Genomic DNA, 11845 nt, shown 5'->3' on the forward strand with positions numbered 1-11845 from the left:
AGAAGCACTACAGATCAGAGGCTGCCAGCCCACTGTTTGCTTCTGAACTTCTTAGAAAGGTGATAGTTATAATTTCTGGATTTTTTTCATCCTGAAGCCAACACAGGTAAATGACATCCAGCCTTTCCTGCACCTTTCCATAGGCTATGGTCACACAACGGGCTGAAGTACGAAGTCCCTTGTCTGGCACAAGGAACAGGTACAGGGGTGGAAGGGTTGAGTATTCAGGGTCCTGCAACTGCTTTTCTCCTCGAACTCAGTAAGAAAGATGCAGGGTGGGAATGATTAGAAACAACCCCTCTTTTCAGGAGTGAATAAGCTTAGTCTTCTAGGGATCAGATGTCAGCAGTGAACAGCAGCACTGTCCCATTGCTGATCCCCAAAGTCCTCTCTTTCCTCAGCAAGTACACATTTGCATGATCTACCTTCCGAGCTCTGTCTCTCTAACACAAGCTGGAACTCTACCAAACTCTCAAAGCTGCAATGAGAAAACAAAACCCTGCTATTCCCCCACAAACACGGCTGATTAAATGTCATCTGTGTTCTCTTTCTATAAAAGACATTACAAAACCCCCCTCCCCAGCTCCCCTCCCCAGAAAACGTGCTTGCACACACACATCCATATCTACATACATGTGCCCATACACACACAGAGATGCACCACACACACACACATTCATACAGGAAAAACAACTTGCAAACTCCTGAAGGTGGAAAAAGGCAACTTGCAAATGTGCCTTTGTTTTCGATAAGCTCCCTCCCCCCGCCCCATAGCCCCACATTGCCCCTTCCCTCCCAAATAATTGCCTTGTCCTCCCCCCATCCCAGCTCTTCCAAAATAAATATTCTTTTTATTTGTTGGTTTAAAAGATTCTTTTAGGCTTGTAAGCAAGAGAGAGAGAGAGAGAGAGAAAGAAAAGAGAAATCTCATAGGATAAGAATGAAACCTTACTACCTCATGAACCCACGAAAGAATAAACATGAAGGGGTTAAGAGCAGTGACAGAAGAAAGATTAAAAAAATATAATCATACTGCGAAGAGAAAGATGAAATTCAGTAGTGAAATGGAAGTGAGAAGAGCGCAGCCAAAGATAACCTATCACCCCCACCAGTTTTTCTTTAAATCTCCCTGCCCCAATTTCTAAAATCTTTTCCTGTTTTTTGGGGGGTTTTTGTGTTTTTTTTTTCCTTTTTTCTGTCAGTTTTTCTTTTTTTTCTTTCTTTTTTTTTTTTTGTTTTTGGTATTTTTTGTTTTTTTTTTTTTTTTTTTCTTTACCTTTTAAGTATGTTTTGGTTTCAGTCTGAAGAAAGCATAGATCATGGATTAAAATAGAGCCTAAAAGTCGCAAAGTGCAATTACAGAATGTCTGTGTAAACAGGGTGTACTTTCCACCTTTCAGAATTTAGGAGCAGCTATTATACATTTACAAAACCCCCTCCCTTATACCCTTCTCTCCCTTACCCCACCCCCCTCCCCACACACACACACTCCGTGGTTCTACATGTGCTGAAAATAGAAGAGAACGCTTAGAATAAATCTAATGAATCAAAGGAATAAATGATAATGATAGTAAAGAGTAAAACCCAAACCCAAAAGACCACAACACTCCTGTGTTGTCATTGTCTGAGTGTCTGTCCCTATCTCTCTTGGAGGCTGCAGGCATCAATTTACATAGTACAACCAGTAAACAAGGTTGAAGAATCCAAAGGTGATTGGAAAAATGATTCGTGACCACTTGTCAATGGTGCTGACATCTGTCAGGTCTGGGATTTTGAGCTTCAGCTTAGATGACCGCCTGCGGAGACGGCAGTTGGCACGATTGCGGGCTGCAGCATGGTGGGTCAGTGGGACATGGCGGTCCAGGGTTGGGTGGTGACCAAATCCATCCCGGGAGGCCAGCTGCTTGCGGAACTGGATTCCTGAGCCTTCGAAGGACATGACAGAGTTTCGAGAGTCACCAACACTGCTCATCATGTCCGTGGCCAGAAGCTCGTTGTTCATCTCCAGAGTGCTGAGGAGGATGTTACCATAAGGGTCAACCTAGAACAGAGAAGACAGAGAGAAAGGTAGTGGGGATGTCATGAGCACACAAGGCCACACACACCATCAGGGAAGATTTTGAACTGTTTTTCTGTGTAACAAACAATACCATTGATTGAGTCACTTGTGAGCTATGAACCTGGACTTCTGCATTTGAAAATATTGTCCACTGAAGCACTAGCCACATGTGCTTGCAGCAAACTTTTGAGTGGCGTAGTGTGATTCTGCCAACACAGGAGGACCAAAAGCCACTGGGTTACTTTTGGGTACAACTGCCCCATGCAAGAGGGTGGTCCTGATCGAGGCTAGCTTGAAGGTCATGACAAAACGATCAAGGAGAAAATATTTCCAGTAATCACCAGACAGAGGGACTGGAGTTCATCTCTCACAATGAGGAGAAAGGCTGCTCCACAGCTCACCCAAGGCTGAATGAAGAGTGGAGAGTCTAAATTCTCCTGCTGCAATGAAAGAAGGGAACAAACCTGCTCTCTCACCCTCTTCTCCTCGTAACGATGGCGCTCGTTATTTGCCTTGCTGATCCGTTCACTCTGTTTCTTTTGCTGCCGGGGGCCTCGCCCAAAGAATATGTAGTTGACAAAAGCATACTCCAGGAGTGCCAGGAACACGAAGACAAAGCAGCCCATGAGATAAACATCAATAGCCTTGACATAAGGGATCTTGGGGAGAGTCTCCCGCAGGTGGGTATTGATGGTAGTCATTGTAAGGACCGTGGTGACCCCTGTAAGGAGGCGGTGGTGGGTAAGTACCAAGGTGGGATGGTTTCCTGAAATGCCACTCTCAGCCTCCCCATCCCTCTTCCCAGTTGGACAGCTTCAGGAGGGATAGGAGTAGTGCAACTGGGAAGAAAATTATCATTATTCTAAGCCCAGCTGCCCAGTACAAATCACTGCAGTAAATAAACCAGCCACAACAGTGGCAGAAAACAGTGGGAGAGATCAATGTCCTCTTGGTTCTTTAAGTCCTCCCTGATCATCCTTCTTTCCCTCAGCATGGCAGGAAACATTGTTTTGCTCTCAGTCTCTCAACCTCTTCCCCTTCCTTTTTTTCCACTTCGTGAACTCGTCAGGCTTTCCTGCACATTACTGAACGCCTCAGTATCCTCAGCATGATTTTATAATCTCCTGTGTTTTTCTAATACTATGAATAGGAGAAAGAGTGAAGAGAGAGATACCCTCTTTGTGGTGCTCTCTTGTTTTGCCTGCTTAATAGGCTTTTGTCTACACCCTTGAACCCGTCAATTCCCACCTTCCTCCCACCAGCTTCACCACTCACGACTTCAATTATCGTCTGTACACACTCCTCCCATGTTCTCATGCTCTCCTTTTTAGGCCTACTCAAATTTTCTGCATCTTAAACATTTCTTGGTCTCATTGAACACTTTTTTCCCCATTTACTCAGTCTCCAAGAGCCTGGTGCACCATGATTACTTTCATAGCTTCAGTCCTCCCCTTTATTTTCTTCTTGGTCTCTTCCGCTCTCAGGACTCTCAGAGTGTCTCAGATCTGTCTCTTTGACAGTCTTCTGCCAGCTTCAAAAATATGGCAATGAGCCTTGAAGCTTCTTTTGTGGGCTGTAACTTCTCCTCTTCAACCTAGTCTTCTTTTATGGCTTCTCTAGCTCAGCTGTCCTGCTTTACTTACTAGCTTGCTGATCTCCTTTTCTTCTAGTGCCCTTCCTCATCTCTCTGTTGGCAGCACTCTTAGTCTCCAGGGCCTTAATTTGCTCTGCTTGTCCTGTTTCCCCTTCACCCTCATTGTGACTTTAATGTCATTCTTGATAAAAGTTTTAAAGAACTAATAGTCTTCGGTTCAGAAAAAAGTAAACAAAAGAGAGATATATTTATATACAGACAATATATTATATTGTCTATATTTAGACAGTAGTCTAAATATCCAGAAATCTGGGGCAAAGAAAGGGGGAATAGAATGTTCTGCACATATCCATTAAGAACTGGACAAATTGCAATGGAGACATAGGACAGAGGGAAAGAAAAGCTTTTTGACGGTACAAGCAGGTAAATCTGAAGATAAAGTACCCAGAGCAGGCTGTGGAGTCTCCTTCTTTGGAGCTTTTTAAGGACAAGTTAGAGAGAGAGCTGTCAGGAATAGTTTAGGGAGAGTTCTGATCTACAATGTTTTTCTTCTGTCTTCTCCTTTGAAGCCAGATGTCAGCAGAAATTCAACAGCTGTGGATCTCATGTCCACCCTTCTGCTTGTACTTTCACTGTGCCAGAAGTGTCTGACATTCTCACTTCTCTCACTGATTATACTCTTGTCAATGCAACTTACCTTTTTAATTTATCATGTTCTTGTCCCCTCCCTGTCTCCCTGCTCCAGCCTCTCCAAGCAAGAAAAGCCAAATCATCTAGTTTGTATCTTTGTACAAACTGTCCCTTCTCTGAGTTTTCTCAAACTCTGTCTTCTCCTGGAACAAAGGCCCCAGCCTTTTCTGTAAGACCCAGCCTCTGCCTGTGCTCCATTGCCTCTCTGAGTTTTTTCACCACTCACAGATGAAATCCTTCTCTCTCCTTGGCTCTCATATTTTCTCTGAACTTTATATCATGTTGCAGAGCTCCATTCTCACATGCCAGCCATCCCCCTTTTCTCCTGTTCTTAAAAATCCTTGTCTGCAATCTATGCTCACGTCACTTCTGTAGCTTAAAAGACCTTATTCTACTCCTCTTATAGGAAAACAGTCCTATTTAGGGGAGCATATGCTTAAGAACTTGGACTTTAGCTACTGTCCCATATTTGTCTTGGTTATAAAGGTCTTCAGCTACAAAATGTGTTTGTATGGGGCCTAAACCATAATGAAAATGTGTAATGCCACTTCATTTTTTAATCCTTTAGCCATTCACTCTCGATTCTTACTACTCTCTGGTCACCCACCCTCTGCATTCATCATCTAACCAACCGGTCCTGGAACACCTGTTGACCATGAGGTGCCCAGATTTCTCTTCTTAAGAAAACAGGTACAAAACAGAGTGAAGGAACTGGTGGGCTCCTGACATGTCAGAAGCTGACACGTCTGAGAAGCTATGACCATCTATGTTCTTGTTATAGACTTTAAACTTGCACGCACAGAAATTTATGGTACAATATTTATTGATTCAAATAATGCAGCGTCAAGCTTGGGAAGTACTGATACTTCTGAATAAAAAACGTAGCTTTTCTTGCTGCCAATTTGAAGTTTATTCTCAGAAAAAAACATCCTTCTTTTAGGACAAGTCTGACAGACCTATGTGGCTTACTTAGCTGCTACCTCATAAAGAAAAAGGTATTTTTATTTCTTACAGCTGTCCTAGTTGATTTCCCTCAAAAAACCCACCTTCCTCAGTATATAATGAAAAGGTACATACCCAGTGCCACTCGTGCAGCAGAAGCATCATAATTGATCCAGAAGGAGACCCAGGACAGGATGGTGATGAGAATAGATGGCATGTAAGTCTGCAGGATGAAGTAACCAATGTTCCTCTTAATCCGGAAACTCAAGGATAAGCGCAGATACGAACCTGTCAGTGAGATATTAAAGGAAGATATAGTTTGAGAGGAGAGTGCCTCTGTCATTGCTGTGAAACAAAGTCATTCTTCCTTCCCACCTTCATCCCTTCAGCAACACAGCAGCCTGGAACAAGGATATAATTGTGTGTTGGCAGCTAAAGTAACATGAGAACAACAATTCATGTAGACTGGGAAAAAGGAGGTTATGTACTCTCACCATTACATGCCATTTGCATTTGCATAGCTTGAACACAGTATTTCACCTTTTTCTTTTTCTTTTCTTTTCTTTTTTCTTTTTTTTTTTTTTTTGAAGATCTTAACTGTTAGACTGCAAACTTCTTTTAGAGGAATATTGTCTCCCCTTGTGGGTCTCTAGATTACCACTGCAAAGGGACCCTGCTCCTAGCATGCCCCCGAGGCACTGCTGTAACATCACAGTCTGCCACCACCATTGATAGATTTCATGGCATTTCAAAAACTGTCCTTTTTAACAGGTGTGTGGCACACCCCATGCCAGATCAAAGTGATGACAGCAACCAAAATTCAAGCCCTTCCAACTTTCCAACTGGCAGTATCCGAACTGTCCAAGGTATTCTCTCCAGATCTTTTTATTGCCTTGTACAGATGGGTTTGCATCATTTCATAGACCATTTGTTTCCCAACTGATATATTCTTCTGCTTACTATTGCACCTACATTAGCTTCAAGAGCCTGTTGCAAACCACATAAAAATAAGGTAAAGGCTGAGAACCTTCTGAAGTGGTTCTGCTTTGAGCTAAGTTGACTAAGAAATGAAAACTACAGCCAAAAAGTGATCCCATAAGTCTCTGAAGAGAAGCAGCCAAAAAAGCAGCAGCAGATTTGCACGTTCCATCACATCTCTTCAGCAGAGACTCACCAGTAGTGAAGACCACTTCCCTGCTGACCAGCCTCTGCTCGATAATGGTGAACTGGGGCAGTTCTAGCACCTCCATCCCTGTGACAGCAGAATCGTTTCCTTGCCAGAAGAAGACAATGTCATCAACAGTGTAACCATCTGCAGAGATGAAGAAGCAGAGAGAGAGATCTAAGCTGAAAAGCTAGAGCAGATGACATCTGCATTTTCACTAAGGTGATTTGGAAGAGGATCCGAAGGAAAGCCCACACCATCCAATAGCAAGCACAGCCCCTCCCTGCTGATGCACTTTCCTTGTTCAGCTGAGCTTTGCAGTACAGACCCCAGAAGAAATAAAAATTGATCAAAACCCCCACTTCTGGCTAAAATTCAGGAGAGAAAGGTGAGAAGTGGCCCATCAAGCCTTGGTTTCTGCTACATAATCTCCATGGCTGACATGACAGGGACTTGTGAATCAGAATCAGAAACCTCCGTCAAATGCAGCAAACACGGCATTTTGCTTTTTAATAACTGCCTCCTTTTACCAGAAGGGGGAGACCACATAATACATTCTGGTTGGACGAGGTAAACAGAACATCTAAGTATTAAAAATTCCCAGAGAGAAAAAGATTTACAACAGTAGTTGAAAAAAAAAATTGAACATCAGAGCAACTCCGACTTCTAAGTTTTCTCAGTCATAATTTGGAGCAGGGAAGTGGACAGAGTCTATGAGATCAGGGGCTGCTTTTACTAAGTGCTGGCTGAAAAGAGCAGTAACCGGAGAAGAGAGGGAGTCAGGCTGTTAACAAATACTCATTGCTTATGTTTCAGGGTAATAGATTTGTTAACTCATTCAAGGGTACAGCCTTTTACTTTAACAGCAAACTATACATGTCAGACAGGGCCACGTGGGCTGGAAGTGCTGGGGAGCCCAAAGACACGGTCCCAGGAGAAAGACTTCCCAGATGCTCTGACTCCTGGAGAATGAGGTCCATGGGATGAGATCATGCAGCCGCTTTCCCATCAGTGTGACGTTCACAATCCTGCCCATTGCTCTTATGGGCAAGGATTCATCTCCACTTGAAAATTAAAGCCACTTGTGGCAAGCTGAATTTAGAAGCACTGTGGCTCTTGCTGCACAGAGTGGCCTGTTATTCTAAGCAAAGTGCAGAGCTTCCAGGAAGATATGTACAGGCTTTGGAGTGGCATGGTGCAAGGCTGCCTTTAGAGTATTAACTTCACATATGCCCACAGACAGCTTTTATTCACAGCCTGGCACTGCAGCACAACAGCCTGCCTTATCCATAAGACCTCACAGCAGAGAGGCCGTTGGCTAGCAATACCCACTGAGGCTACCATCCACCAGGGAGAGCTGCCACCAAAACCAACCCGAGTGTATTATTGGGACAGGGGGAAGGAACAGCTGTTGAATGTACCATGGAGGAGAAATTCTTCTACGTAGCCTTAGGGGCCAAGTATTACTCCAGATCAGAGCTGAACCTTTGAGAATAGTGTTATCTTGCAGATTCCAAGTGGACAAAGAGATGAGCAACCTGGTCTGATTTCATAGCTGACCCTCGTTTGAGCTGCAGGCTGGACTGGAGTTGCCTCTTCCCAAACTGAATTATTGGATGACTGTGTAGTCTCTAGGTCCACATCCTGTGCTCTCAGTCATTACTGTGCTTATTCATGGGTGCTGAAAAATAATAACAATCTTCCAAATGCCATGTCAGATCTGCTTCTGATGTAAATTAGTTAAGCCAGATCTTCACCTCCTCCACCCATGGCAGGCTCCTGCTCTCATGTCAGTAAGTGGCAAAGCACCCACATCCAAGAGCCCACAGAGATTCAGGACCCTTAGGTTATCATCTCATCTGTGGCAGATACTTGAGTGTCATAGGCAATTGCACTGCCTTGAGTACCTCAGTTCTGTGCACAGGGACTGGTGATTGCATCTGGTTGCAGTGTCTCTCCCAGAGCACCAAGACCAAAGGTGAAAAGCAGCAAGAAACAGTCAAGTCCCCCATTCCTCCCTCTGTTTGACTCCAGCAGCTCAGACCCTCTTGCAGCTAAAAACATTTTGTGCAATTTTACATTTGAATTCATCTGGCTCATACTTTCAGACTCTGGTGGCTGGTCTGACTTTTCCTAGGAGGTTGCCAAGCCCTTTCCACCCGTACTGCAAAGAAGTCACCTCTCCACCTCCTTTGCAGCAAACAAACCAGATTGAGCTACTGAGGTTTTTCACTGCAAAACATCTGCACTAGCCCTTGAACCACTTTTTAGCATCTTTTCTCAACATCTTCTAATTTCTCAACTTCCTTTCTAAATTTTAGAAACCAAATATAGACAGAGTCCCTTTCCCCTCTCACCAGCAACATATTCAGAGGCCCATCGATTCTCTGCTCTGACTCACGACTTCCCTGGTTTACATAACCAAGGCTCACTCCAGCCTTTTTTGCCAGAGCCCTGCTACGAAACCTTCAGCAGTGGTGCTTAGGGCTTCCATCCCTCCAACATCTCCCCCAGCCCGGCAGTCTGGCCCGTGCTCCCGCACCCAGAGCAGACCTCTGTATTTAGATGTTTTCAAAAGCGTTCGGGATGTACTCAGATTGGGATGTATTCAAATGTGCACCCAGCAATCCACACAGACTGCTGCCTTCATCATCCACAAATTTAACAGCAGTGACTTCAGATTTACTTCCTGATCAGCCATGAAAATGTCAAATTGCAGTAACTAATTTTAGGAGATCTTGCAGTTAACTAGCTCTATTCCATTTATTCTATGATCAGCTGGTACTGGGTACCAATATTTGCTGGTTTTTTTTTTTATTACGGCGTTATGCAATATGAAATCAAACATGTTTTTCAGGAAGCCATTTTTAAAAGTGATTCTAAAGGAAAAGGTTGCTCAGTCTAAAAATAAATGCTTCACTTGGATTTCTAGCTTTAGAAAGCACACCAAGTTTCCATTTCACTTTTAAAAAGTGAAAAGAACTTTCACAAAGACAAGTCATTTCAAGCTGCAATATCATAAAGTATTGATACAATGTCTGAAAATGTCGGATTAACAGCCTGTTTGCTGCCTGCCTCGTCAGGTTGTTGTTGAATTCTGGCACGCAGTGAGGCAGGGCTATACATGGTGAGCTCTGTCTTTGAAATGGAGGGATGGGATTAACAGGCAGTGCCAGCACCGGGTTATTTTCTGCAGGTAAGTGCCCCAAGCTGCCTTGGGGAAGGAGACCCCAGCTGCCTGCTGGTGCCTTAGAAATGCAGCAACCCTGCATCACAGAAGGGTTATTTTGGTTGTTTGTTTGGGTTTTTTTTTTTTTATACTTTGTTTCTGAAGTCAGCCATAAACGGACTGTTATGTCAGAGTACTGTGGGCTTGGAGGTAGGCAAAATGGAGCCATGCAAGTTTCGAATGTCCAAGTGTGTAAAAGACAAAAGCTCTGAGGAAGGAAATGATTTAATATCTTCATCTCTATGTAGATGTTAGAAATATTGGAAGAAAATGTAGCTTTGACTAACAAATTGTCTTGATATGTCCCGTCAAGAACAAAATCGCGACATGGGGAACTGTGGGTAATTCTCAGCCTTCTCTTTTCTTGGTTGTACTGCAAACTATTTTCAAAATGCTAAGGAGTGCCAGAAATGACATGTCATCAGTGCTTCCAGCAGAACCTAAATTACATCCCATTACCCACCACGACAAGCACTTCGATGGCTTCGCATCCTGAGCAGTGAGCAGGAAGGGGGCTCCCCAGCACAGGCAGGACTAGTAAGGTGGCACAGTGCCTTCCAACTATGGATGCTGTGGGACCTCTTTTATGAAAAAAGCAATTCTCTGATAATCACCACTGAAGCTGCATCATCATTACTGTGAAATCTGCTGCTCTGGACCGCTCCTGTGGGGATACTGCGGTGAATTTTTATGAGGAAGAGCTGGACCTCCTCCACCAGCATGGTCAGGAGAGGCTTTCATAGGAGCTAAGGGAATATCCAAGCGTGGAGGGACTGCGGAAGAGCTCAGGTCCCACCTCCCATGAAGAGCAAGGCCAGCCACCAGCAAGGGTGGGATTCCAGAGCTTTCTAAGGGTCTCAGCCTCACTATTCTGAGGGTGAGAGTGATTTTAATGCCCATCTTTTTGCTAGATCTCCATTTTACTGGCCATTTCATTCATAAGGTCCCCTCAGGATGGAATTTGGATGAGGGAGCCTGATCCTGCCCCAGAGGACATCCTTCAGGAGGGGTGGCTCACAACCCCCCTGGGAGGCATCTCATGAGTGAGTAGCTGTGGCTGGGGTGGGTGGCATTGGGTAGCACAAAGTGGCAAAGGGCAGGCATGAAGCATACGCACAGCTCTCGATCTCCAGCGTGCAGTTTTGCTGGTCCAGGGGGTACCTCCGCAGGTCCATCATGCAAGCTGCCGTGGTGGTGATCCTGAAAGGAAGGGGAAGGGAGAAAAAAAAAATCAGTTGTGGGGGGTTTTTTAACAAAAAAAAAAAAAAAAAAAGAAATGAAAGGCAGACGTGGAAGTCAGGCAGCATTTGGGGCTGCTGTTTCCCTGGAAACCGGGGAGATCCGTGGTGGGAGGTGTGCGAGGCGGGGAGGGGCTGGATACATCTCACCCTCAACTGCACAGCTTAAAGCCTTCATGACTCACGTCAGCAAGGCAGTATCTCTATTAACGGTGTGGGAAGGGATTTGTGTTCCTTCTCTGTCTCTTCCTTAAGTGAGACAAAGAAACCAGGAGTAGGCAGAGCTACGGGCAGTGGAGGAAGAAGAGAGGCATGTCAGTTTGTAAGAGGGAGACAGCCAACACCTGTCACAAAACAGAAGACTTATTGATTAAATTGCCCAACAGCGACCTATGGAGAAGAATAGCTGACCACATTATCACCTGCCTTCCTCCAGAGTTGCCCTAGTGATCCTACATGCAGCCCCCCACCCACCCATGCCCCCTCCATTGCATCCACTTTGGCACTGCCAAATCCAAAAGCCCAGACCCCACCAATGGGGCCCTTCTGCCCCAGGGCAGGTAACAGAGCCACTTTTGTACAACCAATTGCATGATCAAGATTCATGAGAGACACAAAAGTGTGTGCATTCATCCCTCCCGAAAAATAAACATGGGGAAAGAATGAGGGTTGGTGTTGCTTTGGGGGTGTCAGAGAACAGAGTGGGGACAGAGCAGCACGATGCCTACAGAGGGGTTCACATGAGGGTACAAGGAGGGTTCGTGGGTGTTACCTGTTGTACGGAAGGAGATTGTTCTCTGGGATGGGGAATTTTGGGATGGAATAGATGAGGGAAGAGGGCATGAAGCCAGGCAGAGCAAATCAACAGCTAACTCATCAGCCTGGTAACAGTGCCCTAGAGTTAACAGGCTGCCCCTATTTCTCAAAT

The 11845-nt window shown here is 44.7% G+C and overlaps 1 protein-coding gene across 1 annotated transcript; it reads right to left on the reverse strand.

Annotated features, from left to right (window-relative positions):
* Positions 1-1591: 1591 nt before the first annotated feature.
* On the reverse strand, positions 1592-10879 carry LOC104498856 (gamma-aminobutyric acid receptor subunit beta-4; the record flags this gene model as incomplete). Its single annotated transcript, XM_010142291.1, has 5 exons — positions 1592-2041; positions 2536-2780; positions 5421-5573; positions 6460-6597; positions 10797-10879. Coding segments are annotated over 5 exons (997 nt in total), but the record flags the coding sequence as incomplete, so codon positions are not given.
* Between the last annotated feature and the right edge of the window lie 966 nt (positions 10880-11845).

The sequence above is a fragment of the Buceros rhinoceros genome, unplaced genomic scaffold, assembly GCF_000710305.1.
Source record: "Buceros rhinoceros silvestris isolate BGI_N320 unplaced genomic scaffold, ASM71030v1 scaffold2998, whole genome shotgun sequence".
In the NCBI taxonomy this organism is placed as follows: domain Eukaryota; kingdom Metazoa; phylum Chordata; class Aves; order Bucerotiformes; family Bucerotidae; genus Buceros; species Buceros rhinoceros.